The sequence below is a fragment of the Mus musculus genome, chromosome 12, assembly GCF_000001635.26.
Source record: "Mus musculus strain C57BL/6J chromosome 12, GRCm38.p6 C57BL/6J".
NCBI lineage: Eukaryota > Metazoa > Chordata > Mammalia > Rodentia > Muridae > Mus > Mus musculus.
The window spans coordinates 100,619,518-100,643,741 of record NC_000078.6 but is presented as its reverse complement, the minus strand read 5'-3'; the positions used below and the strand labels follow the sequence as shown (position 1 = coordinate 100,643,741).

The 24,224-nt window shown below is 39.4% G+C and overlaps 1 protein-coding gene across 5 annotated transcripts in view; it reads left to right on the top strand.

Moving 5' to 3' along the window:
• Rps6ka5 (ribosomal protein S6 kinase, polypeptide 5) overlaps window positions 1–24,224 on the top strand; it is a 176,890-nt gene that overhangs the window by 81,587 nt on the left and 71,079 nt on the right. For 3 of the 5 annotated variants that reach the window (NM_001330702.1, NM_153587.3, XM_006516275.4), the window contains one exon: window positions 24,101–24,216. The exons of the other annotated variants lie outside the window; for them this stretch is intronic. In NM_001330702.1, the coding sequence (NP_001317631.1) occupies window positions 24,101–24,216 (116 nt within the window). The remainder of the gene's footprint in view (window positions 1–24,100; window positions 24,217–24,224) is intronic. 5 annotated transcript variants of the gene reach the window in all.

Below are 24,224 nucleotides of genomic sequence, written 5' to 3'. Positions count from 1 at the left end.
ATAAAGATACATGTTCCACTATGTCCATAGCTGCCTATGTCTTTAAGCTTATTCTTCTGTTGAATTTGGGAAGTTAGATATAAAGGCTAGATAGATTGAAGTTAGACAATTGGGGTTGGACTATACAGTAGATGCTGTATATTTTATATTATAAAACATTAGGAGAAATCTATAATTCCTAATTCAGAATGCTATAGTTGGACTAGTAGATGACTATATGATTCCTTCATTACCTTCTTACATTTTTCCCTAAAAAGTGAATATGTGCTGTGTGGTACTTTGACAGTATATGATTTCAGCATACTAAAACAGGTGGTTCATGTAGCAAAAAAAGTTCTGTAAACTTTATATCAGTTCATAAAGATTTTCCTTGCTCTTTTAAATTTCTGCACAGTATTCTATCCACTCCATTGTGTACTCGTGCAGTTCCCTAATGCTGGGTCCTTAAGTTGTTGTTTGCCGTCTCATTGATGCTTCTGGGTTTAACATACACATCCATTGTACTCAACTTCTACAGAAAAGCCATATGGGAAAAATCTGTATTCTAACCATCTGTGATTGTGTCAAATACCATTCAATTGTATGAAAGTATGCATTTCTTTTTTTTTAAATTAGATATTTTCTTTATTTACATTTCAAATGTTATCCCCTTTCCTGGTCTTCCTCTGAAAATTCCCTATTCTCTTCCCCCTCCCCCTGCTCACTAACCTACCCACTCCTGCTTCCTGACCTGGCATTCCCCTACACTGGGGCATCGAGCCTTCACAGGACCAAGGGCCTCTCCTCCCATTGATGCCCGCCTAGGCCATCCTCTGCTGCATATGCAAATGGAGCCATGGGTCCCTCCATGTGTACTTTTTGGTTGGTGGTTTAGTCCCTGGGAGCTCTGGGGGTGCTGGTTAGTTCATATTGTTGATCCTCCTGCGGAGCTGTAAACCCCTTCAACTCCTTCGGAGTATGTCACCAAATTTCTGTATATTTGTGGATTTCTTAAACAAGGAGTCATGGTGTGTCATTGTAGGGTCAACTTTCTTTTTACTTGCTTCCCTGGGGCCAGTGGCATCTTCATGTATTCTTGAAGAACCATTTTATGGTTCTGAGAATTATTTATTTGTACTTTTTGCTCATTTTTTTTCTTCTTAATTTCTAGGATGTCTTAGAAAGATTAGCTATTTGTGATAAGTATTAGCATATTTTTCATTTCTTAACTTTGTTTATAATGCTTTTATCAAGCAAATAAAATTTTATATACAGTAGAATTTTTTTTAATTATCTTTATGGCCTCAGTTTTGAATCATATTTGAAAGACCCTCTGTCTCTTAAGATTAAAAGGAATTTGTTGATTTCTTTTTTTCTTCAGCATTTTCATGGGTCTAGTTTTTATTCAGAGAACTTTGATCTATGTGGAATTTTTGTTTGACAAAAATTGTTGAGTATGACAAGAAATAAGGGTCTAGCTTTTTAGATGGCCACTCAGCTTTTCTGCATTATTGAGAGAGAAAGCTCATTGTTTACCCTGGCTTGAATTGCAGCCTTTTTCATCTGGATGTATCTGGATGTATTTCTTGACTTTCTGTTCTGTTTGTCTTATTAGATAATGCCCAAGCACTGTACGTACTGTGATACCTTTATCAAGGCATTACAGTATTTTCTAATAGTAATGCCAATTCTCCAACAACCCTTGTTTTTTAATTGATGATACTGAGAACTTTATGAAGGGATCTTTCTGTTATTTTACAACATGACCCTTATAATCAAAGTATGTTGTTCTAGGGAGAGAAAAGCTTGTTAGTGGTTTTACTGGGTTGTCTTTGAATTAAAATTTTTAACTTTGAGCAAACTGAAATTTTGATGATACTGGTTATTTGAAGAAGATGGTATTTCCTTGTCTGTAGGAATCTGCAACTGAGATTGTCAAGAATGTTTTAGCATTACCTTTCTACCTTTGTCTTTATTAATATTGAACGTACCATCATTTGTTGTTATTGTGAGTATGACCTACTGTATCTTAAAGCTGATGGATTCCACTTTTCTGCATTAATTTTATATCTTGAGATCTTTTCATCCTGCCCCAGGACATGTTGTTCGGTTTCTATGATGTTTCTTTATCTCTTATTTTCCTGATGTTTAACTCAAGATTTATAGCCATCCATAATGTAGTAAGGGATGTTTTAGAGATTCAAGTCAAGGCTATCATCTGGCTCACTGCAGAATGTTTGACAGGGCTGACTCTAGGGGGAATAAAATTTGCTTGGTTGGCACAGGCTTCTCCAAATAAGATAATTGTGATCATAGTAGTATCTTACCAGATGCTATCTGTGACATTTGTTTTTAGTACCCAGTTATGGAATAGACTAGCATTTTCTAACAGAATTGAGCATGTATGATTGCTTCCCACAATAAGCTTTAATTATAATTATCTCTCATTTGTTTATATTCTATCTTCCATTCTCTAAGTCAGTAGGCAGTACTTTTTTCTGACCAGTATAGGGCCAGATGGTAACTATTTTAAGCTTGCAGGCTTTCAAGTCTTTTTGACCATAGATTGTAGTAAACAAATATAGTACAGTTCCAGCAAGATCTTAATTATAAATTGGTAGTGGACTAGATTTGCCCTCTGAGTTATTATTTACTGCCCCTTGCTCTAAACTCGCCCGTTGAAAGGTGTGTGTGTGTGTGTGTGTGTGTGTGTGTGTGTGTGTGTGTGTGTGTGTACATGCACATGTGGAAGTCAGAGGTTGTTAACATTAGATGTCGTCTACAATCTATCTTCACCTTATCTTTCAGAAAGGGTCTTTCTCTGCACCTGGATCTCATCAGTTAGGCTAGCTTGGGGATTTAATAGGGTCCATATGGATTCTCTTGTTTTGAACTTCCCCAGCTCTAGGAGTACAGTTGTGTGCCTCCATATCTGACTCTTTTCATGGGTTCTGGGGATTAAACTCAAGTCTTCACACTTAGAGAGCAAGCCATTTACTGACTGAGTCAAGTCTCCAGTTCAGTTAAGTCACATTTTTCTATAAAATGTTGTTCTATAGCTTCTTATGTTCCTTTGTCTTATCTTAACTATATGACATCATATATATTTGATGTTTTCCCCCTTTTGTATTTCTTGCAGCTTTTCCAAATTTTATAATATGAATAGCTTAACTTTTTTTTATATAAGTTTCCTTCTACCTATGTTCTGATACAAGAAATATAAAAACATTTTCATCTATTTTCTGGTTTTTGGAGCTCATTATTTCAACAGAAGTCGAAATTCTATGTGGAAAATAATCTGTACAAAACAGTTTTTTCTTCTAATAGTCTCTGAAAATGGTGATTTTTCAAAACACTGGCTGATCTTTGACTTTAATAATCAGTCAGGTTAATCAGTGGGATTCATCAGACATAAAAGAAGCTAATTCCAAGTGTATTTAGAACATTTTTAACAAATGCTACCTCAGTCTTGTAGACAGTTTTGTCCTGATGTGTCATCCTTTTCAATAGGAGCTAGATGTTTTAGATATTGAAGTTCATGTTTGAGTCCTAGTTTTATCTCAGAAATTGCAAAGGTGTTGATGCTTGATGAGATGGTAACAATGGTTCATTGTGCATTGTAGTAGCAGATGTCACAGAACAGACAGGAACTGCTGTCAGACATTCCTTCTTTTAAGTAAATACAGCTGATTCACAAGAGAAGGCTCCCTGTGGCGGGTTTGACGAGCTGCAAGGTGTCATCATATGAAGAGTGGGCATACAAAACTAGAAACAGAAAGGAAAGCAAGTGGGACTGGAGACTGAAAGCAGAAGAGAGACTTTCCTTGAAAGCAGGAGGTTGTAGTTTGCCTGTCAGCTCTGTGCTTGCCCTCCCACAAGTAGGCTTGTAGAAGCTGTGAGCACGCCAGCTCCGAAGCAGCTCGTGGGCTCCACCTGTGGCTCTTGCACTGCATCCTCAGTGGAAACTGCACTGGAGCCGTTCTGTAGTCCAGCAGTACTCAACATTAGGTAGTGTGTACAAACGGAAACCTGTGAGTGTGCTCTACCAAAGAAAGATGTCAGCTCCCTTTCATCAGAGAGAGTTACCCCCTTTGCTCCAACAAGGGCTTCTCGTCAGGGAGAGTAAGAGCGCCAGGAGGGTCCTTGCTTCAGCAGCACACACATTAAAATGGAAGCGTACAGAGGCTAATACGGCTCCTGCACAAGCAGGACAGGCAATTCCAGAGAAAAGGTTGTTACAAATACGGCAGAATCGGACCTTTTAGTTTTGAAATATACCAAGTGGATAAATACTATATGTTTGTTATTCACAGCAAGAGACTTTATTTGCAGTGGTGGTTCTGTTTAATAAACCCTGGAAAAGTTTGATTTATCTGTTTTTCAGAATAAGCCTGTAGACTGTGGTTACTTACTTGTTTTGAAGGGTTTGTTGTGGATGTTGACAGTTTCTAAGGTGTACACTGAATTTTAGTTACTCTCCCCCATTGCTTTACTTTCCCAGCTGCTTCACTGAATCCTTCTTCTTCCCAGGAAGCCCCCTTCCTACAGTCTTGTCTCCCTAGGCATGTTACCCATGTACCTGAGCAGGACTTCTGCATGAGCCTGCCTAGTCACTCACTAGGCAGCTTTAGACCACCAAAGAGTGACACTCCTTCCTCCAGCCACTGTTAACTTTGTAATCCTTCCGGGAGGTGTGAGGCCTCATAAACTCTTCCTCCTTCTTCGATGAAAGTTTGATGATTCTGATCTTGTACAGGGAACCTCAGCTGCAGTGAGTTTATATAGAAGGCATGTCCTGTTCAGAAGATGTTTTACATCAGCTTTCCCCAATATGGCTCTTAAATTCTTTTTGCCCCTTCTATGGTGTTCGTTTAATATTGAGGGTTTGTGTATATGTGATATGCACTTCCTTTAACAGCTGAGCACTCCATAGTCACTTATTCTCCATACTTTTAACCAGTTATGAATCCTAGTATTTTAACCACCACAAAAAGGGCCTCTGCTGAAGGCTGCACTCATCTATGAGTACAAAGATAAGTCTATAAAAGGCAGTTCTTACTATATTTGTTTAGCAAAATAATAATAGTAAGTTCTCCCCTTTGGACTATGGCATTCATACATTGGTTTTGCGGCTGGGCTTACAGTCCTAGACGAGAGTACTGTCCTGTGGGGTAGGCTTCTCCATCTACCAGAAGGTAGCATGTTGCCCCCATGGCATTATGCCAGTATTGCAACAGCCAGGTTGATTAGCACTGTAGCTCAGAGTTTATCTTTGGGTAAGAATCTTAAAGACTTACCTTCTAGGAGCCTTCATAGAATCTCTTACACCTAAAGCTCCATCGCTGTCTTTCTGTCCATTTGCAACAGCTTACCCGACTTCACTGAAAATTTATCAGATCCAATTCCTACAAACGCAGATTTACTTAAAATTACCTGTAACTTGGGACTGCGTCATAGATCGACAGTGAATAAGGACGTTGATTGTGATGGTTAGTGCAAGTTGCCTATTTAACAGGATCTACTTGAGAGATGAGCCTCCAGATATGCCTGTGGGGAGTTGTATTGCTTAGGCTGATATGTGAAGACACACACACTCACTGTGGGTGGCACCATTCCATGCATGGGATCCTAGACTGCTATATAAACGTAGAAAGTGAGCTGAGCAGCCGTGTGCATTTGTCCTCTGCTTCGTGATTGGATGGGGTGTGACCAGGCGCTGTCACCTTGACTTCCCCACTACAGACGGTAGCGAGCACTTTTGAACTGTGAACCAGAATAAACCCTTTCTCCTTAAGGTCGCATTTATCAAAGTATTTTATCACAGCAATAGGAAAAGAAATTAAGACACCTAAGAGTTATAGGGGTTTCGGTTTGTTTTATTTTGTTTTTTGGACACACTGTTGAATATAAATGACTTTTAGTGTCCAAAATGTTCAGAGAGGGATTGACAACCTCTGGAGCTGGAGTGGACCTCTGATGCCCGATGTGGGAGCTGGAAACTGAACTTGGGTCCTTTGTAAGGATGCTCTCAGGGGCTAGAGAGATGGCTCAGGGGTTAAGAGCACTGACTGCTCTTCCAGAGGTCCTGAGTTCGATTCCCCAGCAACAGACGGTGGCTCACAACCATCTGTAATGGGATCTGATGCCCTCTTCTGGTGTGTCTGAAGATAGCTACAGTGTGTCTGTATATCTTTAAGAAACAAAACAAAACTATAACATCTTTAAGCTGGGCGTGGTGGCGCACGCCTTTAATCCTAGCACTCAGGAGGCAGAGGCAGGCGGATTTCTGAGTTCGAGGCCAGCCTGGTCTATAAAGTGAGTTCCAGGACAGCCAGGGCTATAGAGAAACCCTGTCTCGAAAAAAAGAAAAAAAGAAAAAAAAAAAAAAGGACACTCTCTACTCTTAGCCACTGGGCCATCTTACCAACCACAGCAACTTAATAAAAATGGGCAGTATTTACTAAATTAATATGCAAATATCTTGTGACTCAGCAATGTAGTTTTAGGTATCTGAGCTACCAAATACCTGCCCAGCTAGATAAATAAAGTATATTTTGAGAACATTTCTTACTCTACATATTATAAGAATGGGAATGCAGGTTGTCTGTAAGCCAGAGAATTTTAGATTTCTTCCTCCAGAATCACAAAAGAGTGGGGGTGTGATAGGAATGTGGCAACTGTTTTTACAGTCGCTTTTTGATTGCTTTAGTATTTACTTGCCACCAGGCACCACTTTGGGTATTTTTCAGTATAGCAACTCATAGGCCTTTGCAGGCAGCCCTTAGGGATTGGATTAGGATTGAATAGGACCCCTCTTATCGCCTTTGTGATGCAGATGAAGTGACTTGAGTGAGATGGCTGACCTCTAACGAGATAATGTGGCATCTGTGTGTCCAACTCCTGGGTTATTTTGGTGCATCAGGACAAGCACATTTATTTTAGTAACAGATTGTGGAAAACAACTGCAATGTCTATTTTTGTTACTTTTCTTTATCTTTCCCAGTTTACCAGCCTTCTTACCCTGTCATCACACTTAGGCCACTCCATTGCTTAAAGAAGCTCACTCACTTTCATATACTTGAAACAGAACAATGCATGTTAAATAGAATTGTGGGTTTTTTTTTTTTTTGTCTCTGTGACAAATGACTGAATTCAAAAGGGAAAGTTTTTTTTTTTTTTGACTCATAATTTTACCCTATAGTTTGCCAACTCCGCTGTGTCTTGGCTTGTAGCAAGGCTTAACGCCATGGTGGAAGGGCATGCTAGAAAAATACTCTTCACTTACACCATCCAGGAAACATAACAGTAACAGGAAGGGGCCACAGCCAAGATATACCTGTCAAAGACCTGACCACAGCAACACATTTCCTCTAATCAGGCCCCACCCTGCACCATCTTTCTACAGTTTATTTGGATTTTTGAGTTTATCAATTGATTGTTAAACTGTTAATAATTAGACTGCATAGACATACGGGGTTGGGGGGGGGGCTTTAGTGCAATCTCAATTCAATCTTATTGCCAATCAGGAGTAACCATGACATACTCTTAACTCTATAGTCAGGTTTTCAGACTACTCTGACATCCTGTCTCCTCTCCTACCAATCTCCTGTTATTCTGCTGTCCTACCCGCACTGTAACCGAGCTAAATTATTTACCCACTCCTCTGTAAACATGCATTTTTTGTTTAAATTTTTTTCTGTTTGAAAACAATTTCGGCATTTCCTAACTGAAAGTGTCAGGTGCAATTCTTGATCTCCCCAGCCCTCGGCTAGCCCACTTTTTCTGGAGCTGTTTGACTTAAATGATTTGATGTCTGTAAAGTGCTTAGTGCCATCGCTGGCAGATAGTGATCCATCAGATTAACTATCAAAATAAAGTTGAGAAAAGTACAAGATGGAACTAGAACATCTTGTTGTGGTATAAAGAAGAAAGTGTAATGGGGGCAGAAGCAAAGCTTTCCCTTGTGGAATAATACTGACATAGAGAGGGAAAGAGAGTTATAAAATCATCACTCCACACTAAAATGAGTGGGTGGTAGTTTAGTGAGAAGCAGGATAGTTTTGCATAATCTCAGTTCATTTCTTCATGGTTTGCCAGTTGAGTACAAGGAAAAACATAGTAACTTTACAGTGGAGAAAACTGACAATCAACACTTCAATGACTAAATTAATGGCATGATCAAAATTAACTCTAGTGTTAGGAAAACTCATCTGTATTTCCCATGTGACCTAAGAAGATGGCGTCATCCATTGGCATTTGTTTGAGGAGTTTATTACTTTCATATGACCATGACAACATCATATAAAATCTACATTGAAGATTTGTGTACACTCAGGATGTATCCTCTTCAAAGATGTCAGGAGTAAGAAAAGAATGATGGAAGCATCCACACATGTCTTATGTAATTTCCAATGAGCTGTGTGATCTTGAGCTGGATTTTAGAGTGGAATAAAGTCACTACAAAGAATCCTGGGCAAATGACAAAATTTGAGCAGGAAGTCTAGATAAAGCAATGGTATTTTTATGATGTGGTTATGTGAGAGAATGTCTCTGGAAAGTTTTAGGAATAAAGAACAGTATTCTCAACTGGTTCAGGGGAGATATGATGTTAAAAGCAGAGAATTCTACAGCAAGTGAGCAAATGGAGGAGTGTTGGATTTTTATGGGGGTTCTTTTTACTGTTACAGTTTGATGTTGTACCATTAAGCTTGTTTTGTTTTGGTTTTGTTTGCTTGTTTCATTCTGTTTTTATAAGGCCATAGTTGAGACCCTGTATCCTAGGAGAAGCTTCAATCTTTCCTCATTTAGGAGCACTGTGTGGAGTAAAGGATTATTTTCTTAGTTTCTTAGACTAAAGGCAGAAACAGTTTGAGAGTACCCGCAGGCCCCATACTGTGCACCTGAAAACAGGATGCAAGTTTTCTAAAACCATGCTTCCCATGTTTGTAGCTTCCTGCTGTTTGGACTTCTCCAAAGCCATTAATAGTGTATCAGAAAGATGTATATATTGCAGTATCTATTATATCAGTATAATAGATTATACAGCATTTCTCAGAACTGGACATTCGATGTTTCTTGGTTGTAAACTATCTGAGATTCTAATCCCTGGTAAAAGCTTTGACTGTAGATCTTCTCTATTACCCATTTCTCATCTATCTGTTTGAACAGGTAGACAAATTAAAATGATAACATCTCAGGACAAGTTTAAGAGGTTTGCAAGTCTGCAAGCATTCTTGTAGGCAAAGCCAAGTCCTATTTGTTTCTTTCTCCAGGAACACACAGCTCTGTTTTCACTAGTCTAAGACACAAATTGCTGCCTTTGAATTTTCTACCCTAGAAATCTACCACTGATTATTGTACGTTAGCACAGCTTTAGGGGGAAAAATTAATCTGAGAATGATGGCACACACACCTATAATCATAGCACTTAGAAAGCTGAGTTAGGATGACTGTTAGGAATTCAAGGGTACCCTGAGCTACATAGTGAGTACCAAGCCAGCCAAGACTCCATAAAACAGATTTACACTAAGTGTTTACTATACATTTTTAATCCTACATAGAATCCCCATAGAATGTCTACTCTGGGGTTCTTTGACTGCAAATGAGCCTTCAGAAATTTAACTGGGACAAGCGGGTTCTCTGGAAAGTCAGTTGAGTCAGATGGTGTTTTGCTGGGGCAAATACAGTAAGGAGTATTTCCCTGAAGCGGACACAAGTGAAAGGATGTGTTCCTAAAGCAGACACATGAAAGAACATTTCGCTGAAGCAGTTTGAGAGCAAGGTGAAAGGCTAAGGCAGACTCATGAAGGAAGGTTTTGCAGAAGCAGACACAGGTGAAAGGATGTTCTGCTAAAGCAAGCACGTGAAAGGACACCTGATGGAGGAGTCTTTGCTAACAACACACATGTCATGTATTGGTCGGCCTTACATTGCATAGTTGAGCTGGGTTTGTCGGGACTCCATAGAGAGAAACATACCAAAAAACTTCTGGTGATGTGCTGCAGCTTCTTGCCGATTCTGTGGACTCGGGCTGATTGGCACAGTGATGTCAGCTGAGATAGACACACTTGGAGTTTTGCACATGCTGAGGCAAGACAGGTGGTAAGGCAAGAGCCTTGGAGGACTCGTGATGTCTGGAGGGTGTATGAATAGTACTCAACCGACTGTGAGAGAGGCTTGCTGGTAGAACTAGCTATGCAACACTTGTTGGTCTCAAGTCTTTGCTGATCTTTGCTTGCTGAGAGAGGCACAGCTGAGAACTTCTGATGTTCCTGGTGTCGGCTATGGTCTCTCCTGCTGACTTGGGCCGATTTGGCTGAGTCCTAGCTGGCTGCTGATTTGTGTTTGCTGAATCTTGACTCTGCCAAACTTGAATCACTGTGATTTATCCCTGTGAGCTGAGCTGCTGATTTCCTGACAACACAGATGGGGTTTGCTCCAAAGAACTATTTCTAAACAGGTCCACTTCCCCCATATCCTTTCTTTTCTACTACCTCTGTTGGGTAGTGGCCTAGAAGGGAGATTAAAGCATTTAAATGCCATCATTAAAAATAGGGTTTGACAGAAAGTCTCAGATGCCAGGAAAGCCTGAGGCTCCCAGAACTCCATGGGGATGACATTAGCTGAAATACCCCACAAAGGAGAGGGAGAACCTGTTGAGACCATATCCAGAAGTTAGGCATGGCCCCTCAGTTGAGGGATAGGGCTGCCCACACCCATCTCCAAAACTTTAACCTAGAATTGCTCCTGTCTAAAGGAAATATAGGGACAAAGAGTGGAGCAGAGACTGAAGGAAAGGCCATCCAAAGACTGGGGATCCATCCTACATGCAGACACCAAATCCAGACACTATTGCTGATGCCAAGATGTGCTTGCCGACAGGAGCCTGATGTAGTTGTCTCCTGAGAGGCTCTGCCAGATCCTGACCAGTACAGATGCAGATGCCCACAGCCAACCACTGGACTGAGCATGGGGACCCCGATGGAGGAGTTAGGGGAAGGAAGGAAGGAGCTGAAGGGCCTATCTGCCATCACTGGGAGGAGAGGCCCTTGGTCCTGTGAAGGCTTGATATCCCAGTGTAGAGGAATGCTAGGGTGGTGAGGCGAGAGTGGGTGGGTGGGTGGGTGGGGCGAACACTCATAGAAGCAGGGTAAGGAAGGATGGGATAGGGGGTTTACAGAGGGGAAACAAGGAAAGGGAATAACATTTGAAGTGTAAATAAATAAAATATCTAATTTAAAAAAAGAAGTAGATGGCAAGAAATAATCAAACTTGGGGCTGAATTCAATAAAATAAAAACAAAGGAACAATACAATTTGAAAAAATAGGGTTTGAAAAAAATTAAACTTACATAAGATAGTGAAGTTATGTGACCAAAATATGAAGATTACATGACCCTAAGTAATTTAAGTATTGCAAAGTAGCATAGCTGCTGTCAGGTAGTTTAGCTGAGAGTGATCAGCAAGGTCAGCATTCTGAGAAGGGAAGCAGGAGCAGAGCAGAGAGGGGAGAAGGGATCCCCAGGCAGCGAGTGGTACGGAGCAGTGTCTCTCAGCCTCCTCAGCTTTGTTCTCCACGTAGTCAGATGGATAACTCAGAGAAGTTTATTTAACCTCCACATTTCACTTACCTCTGACAATTACTGTATTTTCTCTAAGATTATAATATTACTTTAATAGTACTTTATAGTGTTGTGAGGATCAGATATTTCCTTCCTAAACAGAATCAGTATAAAATAAGTGCCCAGTGTCTATAGTTGCTATTCTTGGGCTAGTCTCAGAAGCAGTAAGTTAGGTGTTCAGGCCAGTCTCAGACACTGGATTGAGTTCCTTCCAGGAGCTTTTTCTTTGTCCCCAATATAGGGATTTAAGGTACGACTTCTGTGCAGGTATCGTAGCAATAGTGTGTACTGACAGTATCACTCAGTCCATGTTTGTTGTGATTTTATTTTGTTGTTGATTGTAATATAAACTAATAATTAAAGAGGCAAAAACTAAGACATCACATACTATTCCTACAGTGTTCATATAACAAGAAACTAAAACTAGCATTGGCTTTAACAAAACAAACAAACAAAAGACAACTCAGGCTTACAAATTGTGCCACAAGTCAGTACAGTACTTATGAAAAATTTTCATAGTTTTATCAGGAAAGTGACTGAGGGCAGACGAGCCAGCTTGGCTGAGAGTCCAGCAGGCAGATGGCCGTGTGTAACTCTGGTGGCCGTTCTTACTCAGCTCGAGTGTTCATTGCCTCTCCAATGTGAAATGGGATTTGTGGCCAGCTCAGCAAGTACATTGACCTAGCCAGTGCCGGGGCAGGCTTCCTTGAGCTAACGGGCTGAGAACCCTAAGCCGCTGAGGGCAGTGAGGACTGACTACTTGTGGTATCACTGACCATTTTGAAGTGGCAGGGCTGCAGTTGGCTTGCAGTACTTGGTGCAGATGCTGTTTCTGTTGTTGTTTTGAGATGAGACTTTTGTCTTTCTACCTCAAACTCACCTTGAGTAGGTTATTTAGGCAGGCCTTGGACTCAAGATACTCCTGCCTCAGCCTTCTGAGTGCCGAAGGACAAATATTTACCATTATACTGGGCTCAGTGCTCTCCTTTGAGAGAACTGAAGTTCACCTTGGTATAGTGCTATCACCAGACTCCTTTTCTGTCTGGTTTGTGGTTGCACTGCCAGGTGGGCATGCTTGAATTTTACTCGAGTCATCTGGTCTACTGAAGTGTGAAGGCTCCAGAGCCTCAGTTTCAGTATATCCTTGGTAGTCAGCTGCATACAAAGTGCTCCCTATTACAGTTCTGAAGCTCTGAAGCCCACCAGCTCAATTGTAATTACAGTTAAAGAGTACAATAGCTGTGCCAAACTTGGTCATTTAAGTAGATCGACCAAGTGCTCAGGAAAACGGCCTTGTGTGAGTGCTTGGGCCAGTATAGCATCCAGGTCCAGGAGTTGCCCTCCGACCTTCATATGTGTATGAAGCTATGTATGTGTGTATATATATATATAGCTTTAAAAATGACTTGGATTACAGTTGATAAAGGCTGTAGCCTTTTTATTATCTAATATCAAAGACGTATGTTTTAAATTACTACATTCATCTTTCTAAGTATTTCCCTCCAAAGGCCATCCCAGAGGTCAAAATGTAGTTGAGAGGTGACAGACAGGGCTAAGGAGTTAGAAATGGTGCTTTGGGGCCAGTAGAGGGGCTGTTGGTTATGGACGAGGAGAATTCTGCAAACAAGGGAATGAGTACTGGAGAAGTCACCCAGCTCCTTAAGGCAGAGATACTGAATGGAGATTCTAGTAACTCCTTGATTTGGGGGACAGAGAGTTTGGGATTAATTACTCTCAAGATGTTTGGACCTGGTAAACACAACAAAATTGTAGTTAGAATTCTAGAAAGAGCATGCTTTAGCAGTAACCATCACATCCAGGGCTGGAGCCATTGCTCAGCAGTTAAGAGCTATATTACAGTTGCAGAGGACCTTTATTCCATTCCAGAACTCAGGTTGAGTACCTCACAGCTACCTGGAATTCAGTTCCAGAGAAGTTTCTGGGTTCCATAGGCATCTGCACTCATGTGCATTCATGCATGTGTGTACTGTCCCCCATACCCCAAAATACAGAGAGGGAAGAGGGAGAGAAAGAGGAGGCATTGTATCTCATCCTTTTATTCTAGCACTCAGGATTCAGAGACAGACAGTTTTCTTTGAGTTCAAAGCTAGCCTGTTAGGGCTACATAGTGAAACAAACAAACAAACAAACAAATAAACAAATAAAAAAGATGGCAGTGAGGCATTCAAGGGCTGCACAAAAAGGGCAGAGTGATTAGATTTTGGAAAGGGCCTCGCAGTGTCATATTTACTTTGTGTTTTCACAGCAGAGCCAGCAGTTTTATATATTGAAACACCTAGATTGTAAAATAGAATAGTTACAAACTTACTGTTAATCCTGAGATTCATGAGAGAAAAAACAGTTCCACAATTTCGAGCCAAATTTGAAGGATGCTGTAATTAAACACTGGCCTGGTTGATGGACTTTGGCCAGGTCCACCCTTGTGTTCCCAGGGAATGGTTACAAGTCACATTTTGCAAGGGCATAAAAAGGCAAAACCCGCTTTTATCAGGAGCAAGTATCCATCCTAATATATTTTCCGCCGATGTACCTCCTGCCTAGATGTGGTCAAGCACATCTGGTGTAGATGTGTCAAACAGACTTTTTAAGGGAAGTAAAAATCTTGTGGCTTATTATTTCCCAAGAACTATAGCACCCAGCATTCCAAGAAGTTATCTATCCTTGGGCAATTGGGACTTATAGGTTAACTTTGGCTCTTACGTTACCCCACTACCACAGCCATAAACAAGGGCCTGAAAGCTGGCCTTGCCTATTAAAGGTAACTCATAAACTATCTCCAACTAAGTTTAGATATTAACCATTCTGACTGGATAGCCCCTATTTGCATGAAGTGCTTGGATGGAGACCTTTGCCATGAACTTGTCCAAAATTAAACTACTCTTTTTCTTTGGTCAGGGAGCTTGATTTGCTCTTGGTCAGTGTTGTGTCTCTCATCAGCTCTAGCTGACATTCCTGTAATGACTTCCCCCATATTCTTCTGGATCTAGTCTTGTCTTATGATTTCTGGATCTAGAACTTGGTAACTAACAGTGGTACATCCTGGCCTCTTGAATAAAATAAGAAACCATGAATTTATCCAGATATAACTAAAGAACTAAATGTTTAATGAGGCCTAGGGTAGCTATATACTTTAAAATTACCTTTCCAAAAGTGAGTGTTAATTATAAAGATGAAATGTGTGCTCTCTTTCTCTTGTAGTAGACAACTCAAAGAAAACTACCTTACTCAAATGATCAAAGTAAAACTCATTGAGAGTAGGATGCGTTGAAATCATGTACCAACCAAGAAGGTACTGCAAGATGAGCATGCCCCCAGAGGTGCACACCTGAGTATGATAATGGCCAGCCCTGTGTGAGGGACAGGGCCTACAAAGTGACACACTGTAACCTCAAGTGCCAAGGTTATGGAAACCAAGGAAAGAATGAGAATTTGTTGCATATTTGAGAAAATATGTTCCAAGTTGAACCTATTCACTATAGAAGATACTTATGGAACAACTTAAGTAAAAAATTTAGGCTTGTGGATTAGATTGTAATGATAAATTCATGTAAACTTCCTGATTTGTAAGTGGTTATGTTGTATGAAAGTGTATATTAATGATAAGACATCAGTTTGGTTGGTTGGTGGCTTAGCTGTTTTGTAAAAAGAGTTCTACATGCTGTACTTACAAGTCTTCTGTGTGTTAATAGTTGATTTAAAGTAAGCAACAAGGTCCAGTTCTATATATGAATATAAAGCAAGTATAAAGTGAAAACTAGAGTATACTTTTAAAAATATGACATACTTGGCTAATAAATTTAGTCAATAGAATAGAATGCTTTTTTACATTTTTTGCTGCTTAGAATTGTACCATGTTTAACAACTCTATGTTGTTTAAATGCTGTTTTCTGTTTTAACCGTATTGAACTATGCATGCAAAGTTGTCCATGTCAAAACCTCAAACAAGCCTTTTGTGTTTGTAGAGAAACAGACGTTATAATTCCATGCAAATACAAAACAAACTAGAAAAACAGCTATCCTGAGCATGCAGTGTCAGAAACATAGGTGAGCATGTTTGTAGCTTTCCACACTGTCAGAATTTATTGAACTGTAAATTCACATGCTATGTTTGTTTGTTGGCCGCGGTTTCCCTAGTATCCCAGATTTCCCATGATAGCTAGTTGAGGCAAAAAATGGTTTCTTGGTTTCTTTTATTATAATCTTAAGTTAGCCATTAGGCCACATACTACCTATCACAGTAAATTGATCAACCTATATAAGTGTCAATGTGGGCTAAGGTTAAAGAAGTTGCAGCAGAGTAGAAGAGAACTTCCTGAGAAAGTAGGAAGCAGATATAGATGCAAAGAGACTCACTACAGGTATGTAAAATACTAAGACTCCACTAGGAGCTTTGGTGGCAATTTCGCTTCAAAGTCTAGCCATAAGGAGTCTCAGGGTAAAGTGGAGCTGCCCAGACAAAGTGTAGGATCATGGAGGCTCTAGGGATAAAGCACAGAAACAGATCTAGACTAGGCCTTGCATAGGCCCAGTCAGCAATGAGGACAGAGCCCCAGAGAAACTTGGGAATTCAGTCTCTTTATGTGTACAGTGAATAAGTCAGATGACAGGTTGCTGAGGGCTTTTCATAGCTCCTCTTTATGGGGTCCAGATGTGAGCATTGTAACACCTCTTCCAAAGTCTGCTAAGTTCAGTAAATTCCCAGGCCTAGTTTTTCTGGTGTGATTTTTAATATGCCCATGTGCTCATATAGTCCAGTTTTACTTTGATAAGTTTTAGGATTTTATTTGTTCTACTTTTAGGAGTAAATTCTGCCTGTCTCCCCAGTCCCACCCTACTCCCAGTGCTGGAGTTACAGGCATGCTCTGAGTTGCCTGTCTTTGTACCTGAGTGCTGTGGTCTAAAAATCAGGTCCTCATGCTTGTGCAGGAACTGGACCAACTGAGCCATTTCCTTGTTTAGATGCCTGACAAGAAGCAGAGTCATCCTGCTGCCGTGTTTGCACTTAAACTGGAGTCAAATGAGGCTTGTAAAATGAAGACTCTTAGTGCAAGGCACAGCCTTAAGAAAGCTTTTACCAATATGGAGAGATTTAGAGCAGTCTGATCTCAACAATAACTCAATAAAAATCCAGTTCTGTAAAAAGAAGACATGGAGAATAACTAAAATATCTGAGAAGTTGAGAATTCCTTTCCTCTAACACCTCATACTGCTAGGGTACAAACTCTGCTGGCTCAGAGCTCTGGTCACCCCAGTTCTGCTTTGTTTGTAGGGTGGGGTTCCATGCTGTTAGAGGGAAACTAAGAAGGGACGGCACGTGAAGAGAATCTGGCCACTGTCCTAAGGAAGTTTTGGTTTTGGTTTTGCCAGAGAAAGAGGTAGTTCATAAGAGCAGAGATAGCTTGAGCTCTTACTAACAAAACTGACGATTTGAGACAGAGTGTGCATTAGAGTATGGTGGTGATTATGCGGAGTATGGTAACTACATTATGGCAATTAGTGGAATTTTTGGATGTAGGCAACTTAAAAAGTCCTCTTAGGGTAAGAATAGAGCTCAGACACTGTCCTCAGACTACTCATTTAAGAGCCTGAATTTATTGGACCAGGCTGTGGAACAGTTAGTGCCCCAGAGAATTATTTGAAACAATTGAGCAATCAAATAGTAATTAGTGAAGCCTAGCAGCTGTTTGTAATACTAGTAGAGGCAGAGAACCTAGCCAGTAAGGGAAATTTGTTCAAATTCTCAGGGCTCTGTTCTCTGAGGAGCAACATTGGAGGTCTATGTTGAAGATCAAAGAGACTTGACTAAATTGCCAGGCCAAGCTATTAAATAAGGAAAAAGCCAAAACAATAAAAACAAGCCAAGCTGAGTATGTGGCTTCTACTTGTAATTCAACATTTAGAAGTCTGAGGCAGAAGAATCACCACAAGTTTGAGGACAGCCTGTGCTACCATGTAAGAGTGGCTCAAGACAAAACAAACACACATTGCCAGGGTGGACTAGGGGAGTTGGAATAAGTTCATAATTTGGACCTCCCACAGAAACAGAAAATGAAAAATAACTTGGAAGACTGATATATAACAAACTATAAATATGTACTTGCAGAGAAAAAAATGTAAAGTAATAATCATAGCAACATTTTAGATGTGGAACATATAGTTGCCCTCAGTATCCTTGGGGATAGAGGCTTGGGGACATAGCCTCTACTTGCAGACCAGAGCCAGCAAATGCTTGTCTCCTTTACAAAGTGGTTCGTAGTACTGTGTGTACCTTGTATGTGTTCTACTGAATATACTAAATCTTTTCTAGATTGTTCATAATAACTTACACAGTGCAGATAGTTGTTATCTGTATTTTTTATTGAATAATAACCAAAACAAAAGTCTACAAGTTCAGTTCAGACACAGACTTCCTCCCAAATATTTTCAATCTGCAGCTCATTGAATTCATAGATGTGAAATCTATAAGATCCAGAGTGCCAGCTGTGCATAGTTATACTGTGTGTAATATTAATAGCACAAAAAGGAGGAGTGAGGATAAAGCTGATTAGGAGTAATGTTTTATACATTACTATGTCAATATGTAGAAAGCTAGCAAGAGAACATTAGAAAATAAAAATTATTTTAAAAATTATATATAGTATATGTTACTATATATCCGATGAAAGATATAGAAATAAAAAACAACAGAGAAACAAAAAAAAATGGTATATGTAAAGTGACAAACACAAATCTAGCTATAATCAATAGCAACATTAAATACAAATAGCTACCTATTCTAACTAAAAAGCAGAAGTTGTCGGACTTGAGCAAAAAAGATAAAAAAAATTGAACTGCAGGATGTTAGAATGAGGTACACTGCAGATTTTAAATATATAAATATTCTAATGGGAGAGAGATGAGAACATGGAAAATGTTCTTCTGCAGAAAGTAACCACAAAGATGGATAGTGTCCGGTCCAAAGGAAATGAGAAATTTTAAAATAAGTAACAACATATGTTTGATGAATAAAATACATTTGATCAGGGTTTATATGTTCCTATAAAGGTGTACTCAGGGGAGGCAATAGGCAGAGTGGTTTTGGATGTCAGCAGCATGGTTTCATTATGAGGGATTCCCCCTTAGAAGGGGCCTCATGTATTCTTCTCTCGAGTTTTGACACCAGATGAATGAAATGAGGACATGACCTCTCCAAGGTATGGGTGAGGAGAAGGATTTTATTGTAGATGTAAGGGAGAGACAGCCAGAGGCATCTGGAAGAGTCCAGAGCAGAGAGAGAAAGTAGACTAAACATGACCAATAGTCTGAACATGGCTGGAGAGGGACTGGTAGCATAAAGGAAGAGAAGAGAAGAGAAAAGAAGACCAAGAGAGTAGCCAAGGACTAAGAGGAGGAGGGGCATGAACCAAACCAAGGAAAGTTCCTGGCTGAAATGTTAGGGTTATATAGGAATGAGAAGCTAGGAGAAGGGAAGGAAGAACTGTGACCTAGAGAGGTGCAGGGTAGGGTATGGGGTATGCCAGCCAAGATGACTCTGAAACAAACGCTTGCTGAGAGAGCCTAGAGGCCAGCTTGAGCTTTAGTATGTTCATGGGTATCTCAGCCATTTGTCCTTGGTTTCTTTAGGACCTGACAGATAATTAAACACATCTCAGACAAAATGGTCATAAAAACAAAACAAGATATTACTAGATATTGGATGGGACATTTCACAGTGCCTAAAGAGCCAACTCATTATCAAGATGTAATGATTATAAATAAACATGCATACCAAATACATAAAGCAAAAACTGAAAGAAATAGAAGGAGAAATAGACAATGCAATAATACTGTCTTACTTCAATAATTGTAAACATACCTAGGAAAATATCAAAAAGGAGATAAAAATCAGCACTTTACCTACACTTGTGATAGGCTTGTATAGAATTCTCTTAAACAGCCCCAGTAACAACAAAGTACAGAATATTTTGGAACAACAACAAAGTACATCTATTTGGAACATTAAAATAGGCCATTTTCCACACCTTAAAAACCTCAAAAGTTAAAGGAGTTTAAAACATTAAGAAGTGTGTTCTCTGAGTACAGGGTAATAAATTTAGAAATCAATAGCAAATAGAAATGTGTAGTCCTTACAGATGCAAATTCAAGAACATATCCCCAAATTGAAAAAGAAAATGTGTCAAAGAAGAACCAGAAAATAATTTAATGAGAGAATATGAACATAAGACTTGTTTAAACCTTTGAGGCGTTGCTAAGGGCGTGCTTAATGGCACATGTATAGCTGTAATTGCCCAAGTTTAAGAGAAAAATTAAAGCACCATAGTCAGTAATTCAATTCTCCACATTTAGCCGTTGCAGAAAGAAGAGCAGACTAACTCAAAGCAAAGAGAAGAGAGGTAAATAATAAATACCAGAAGACAATTTCAACAGAGACCATGCAAACAATCGGGAGATATCAATGAAAGCCAAAGTGGCCTTTGAAAAGAAAAACTAATAATAAGCTTTTAACTAAACCAACCGTTTTTTTCTTTTCTTTTAAAGAGTAAATGTAAAACCAGTAGCGGTATAGAGAGCATGACTTCTGAATTAAAATAAATCACAAGGAATTCTGTGAAGAACTAAGTAAGAACATATAGTTTACTGGGTGTTAAGGTAACCTAAATGCCCAGCCAAGGATAGTGGTCATGGCTATAATTCCAACACTCAGGAAGCTGGGGCAGCAGAATTGTAAGGGTGAGGTTACCCAGGCAGCAACGAATTCCTAGAATAATACAGAGTACTTAAATTGCCTCAAGAAGAAACACTTTCTGTTACTACTGTTGGTGAAGAGTTCAAGGAAGTGGAGGCATACTTGAAGAAAGCTCAAGGTCCAGGGTCTTCATGAGTGCATGTAAACTAAACATTTACAGAAGACTTGATACCAATTTTTTCTTAAAATCGTCCAAAAATAGAAAACACTTCCCAACTTGACCTTTGAGGCCACTCTTATCTTAGTATTTAAACCAGACAAAAACATCACAAGAAAACATGAACTAACATCTCCTATGAATAAAATACAAAATTACTCAACAAAATACTACCAAACAATTGAGGAATAAGTAAGAAGGGTTATATAGCATGACTAAGCAGGGTTAGTTCTAGGAATAAAAGACAGTCTTAAAAGCCTCCACTCAGTTTACCGCGTCAGTAGAAAAAAAGATCGTATGGTCTTCTCAGCAAACACAGGAAAAGCATTGGCTGAAACTCAGTGTTCATTTATCATGGTAAACATTTACTAAAACAGGCAAAGAAGTGGGCTTTTGGATGGGATCAAAGTATGTATGAAAACAAAGCAAAGCACAGGGAACATGGTTTTAGTGATGGAAGATCAAGCGTTGCTCTCCTGAAATCAAACGTGGAATGAATATCAGTGTTTACACTAAAGCCTGTAGCTTGCAAAGTAAAAAGACAACTTTAAGATGACATGATCATATAAAGCCCTAAGGAATCCATTAAAATATTAGGTTCAATAAAGAAGTTAAGCAGGATATAAAGCACCATACAACTAAGTTTTGATATTCTTTTTTAAAGATTTATATATTTATTTTATTTGAGCGAGTACACTCTTGTTCTCTTCAGTCATACCAGAAGAGGTCATCAGATCTCATTACAGATAGTTGTGAGTCACTGCGTAGTTGGTGGAAATTGAACTCAGGACCTTTGGAGAGCAGCAGGTTAAGTGCCCTTAACCTCTGAGCCATCTCTCCAGCCCTGAAGTTTTGATATTCTTACATTTCCAATTAGTTTAGAATAAATACAGTAAAGCATTTGGCAACAAAGAAGTATACAACTTTACACAGTGTTCCAAGAATGAAAGTGATCTATGTAAATGAAAAGACACGACATCTTCAAGGAACATGAGGAGCAACAAGATTCCTAAATCAATTATCAGACTTAGTATTCAGCTCTTTTCACAACTTCAGGTCATTTCTTTATAGAATTAACAAGGTGATCCCAAAATTCAGGTGGAAACTTAGGGAGCTAAGGAGAACTATAATTTTTTTTAAAAAGAACCAGAATAGAAACCTCACTTCTTGAATTCAAAATAATATTGTAAGCCAGGTCTACACCTGTCCACCTGCTGCTCGAGAGGCAAAGGAAGGAGGCATGCTTGATTCTAGAAGTTGACGGCCAGCCTGGGCAGTACTGTGACTTTAAGCCAAAACAAAACAACAACAATGAAAAGTCAGCAGCATTACTCCGATTGTAAAAATAGGACTCCAGTGTAAGGATAGACCTGTGACTGATGTGGTCCTGGAGTGCAGAGATCCTTATGTTACAGCCCACTGGATTTTCAGCAGAGGGACAGTGAAGAACAGGTGTTCACCTAATGGTGCTGGGACCACCGGATCGCTGTATGATACAGTATGAAATTGACCCAAGCCTCACAACATAAACAAAAGTTAACGCAAAAATAAATGGTCAAAGATAAAAAGTAAGAATGTTTTTTAATTAGATATTTTCTTTATTTACATTTACATCTTGATTTATTAAGCTTGTCTTCTTAGACTTATAGTTTCTTTTTCTTGAGTCTCCCCAGCAATGGAAAAACACTTCCTATATCCCAAGCAACAGTAATTCACAAATAGCTATTGGCTCTGTTTAATAGAGAATTGGAGATTAGAGGGACTTAATTGACTCACAACAGGGCAACAGTAGAGCGCTGTCTCATTGGAGTCCTTCAGTTACAAATCTCTCATTGCCCTCCCTGAATGTGTCACATCGCCTCTGAGACAGGAGTATGTTGAAGGTGTTTTGTTTTGCTTTACATTGGAATGTCCTTTGGTTTTAATAATTGTTTTCAGAGAGGGAAACCATCATTGGGGGCTGGTATTTGTTTGACAAGAGAACAGACTGGGGTAAGGAATATGAGCAGAGTTCACCATACATAGAAAGATGTCAGAATGAAACCCATTGTTTTGTATGCTGAGTAAAATAACAGGAAACAAAGATACACACATATAGAACAACGGTAAAAAAATAATTTTTTTAAAGTTAGAAAGTATTGAGTGATGGATACAGGCATTTGTTGTGACGTAGTGTGGTGACTATATTGGTCTTAATGCTTAAAACTGCAGTGTAGCAGAGAAAGTACAGCCAAGATTGGGAACACAGGGAGAGAAATGCATTGGTAGCGAGGTCTTTACTGATATGGTGCTGCCGTGAGGGAGAGGTTGGCTCTGCTGAGTGTGAGCACAGGTGATGAGGTGACTGAGCTGAACATTTGAGACTGGGTGAGAATTTGTCCTTTTATAGGTTGGTGTATATTTCTGTGTCATGACGATGGAAATTTAGGCTTAAGTAAATAACTACCTAAAAATAGAAAATTCCTGCCAGGCAGTGGTGGCGCACGCCTTTAACCCCAGCACTCAGGAGGCAGAGGCAGGCGGATTTCTGAGTTCGAGGCCAGCCTGGTCTACAGAGTGAGTTCCAGGACAGCCAGGGCTACACCGAGAAACCCTGTTTTGAAAAACAAAAACAAAAAAACAGAAAAGAAAGAAAGAAGAAAGAAAGGAAATTCCATTGTTCATTTGTAGGAATGTTGTTCCTTTATAATTAACTTTGTGTTCGTCTACATTATAAACGTCTTAGTAAAATACAGAAGCTTTAGAAAGGGAATGCTCTTTGTGGTTAGTCTCTGATGAAAGTAGCGATCAATTTTTTTCTTTGAGATCATTCTCTTGCATGATTTTAAACACTTTATAATAATAATCTGTTGTTACCTAAATTCATCCATTTCAGTTTTTCAAGTAATATCAGTGTTTCTTTCTTTTCCTTCAATGAGGTGACCTTCCTTCTTAACTTTAGCCACTTTGCCTCCTCTTTCACCATTTCCCTTGTGATAAGGAGAAATGGCATCTCTGGGTTTGAGGACTGATGAGCCATGCTGTACTTCTTTTCCCCATAGTTCTTTTTAGTCTGCTCCCTATGGAGCTGTGAGACTGCTGCCTGCCGCCTAACTGTATTCTTTCAAAATGTGTGCAGACAATTGTGGGAAATAGGAAATCGATCATAAGTCTTAACACTAGTGATTGGCAGCCATTGTTGCATGGAACAAGACAGGATTTTGCTTATGTTCTTTTGGGGATCTGTGTGGGGTTTCTTAGGGGAGGGTTTGGTCGTCATGTGGCTGATGTTTGATGATCTACAGTAAGTTACACACTGGTGGCAGAGGACTTGGAAAAGTATTCTTAAATCTGTGTAGATTTTGTGTCATAGTTTTAATGGCAGTACTCCTTGCACATTAATCTGGTTTGGTTAGGATGATCATTGTTTTAGGAAATTGTATGACAATATGAAATTAATAAGACTTTCTAATGAAACTGTCATATACTGAGAATTACACAAAAATAAATTAATGGTTAGCCCAGAGTGATTAAAAGGAGTTATTTCCTTTCATTTATGAATGCAAGTCAAAGAAAGAAAAATATATTTCATTTTTAGATTATATAAATGGTGGAGAACTTTTTACTCATCTTTCTCAAAGAGAGCGTTTCACAGAGCACGAAGTGCAGATCTATGTTGGAGAGATTGTGCTTGCCCTGGAACACCTGCACAAGGTAAGGTG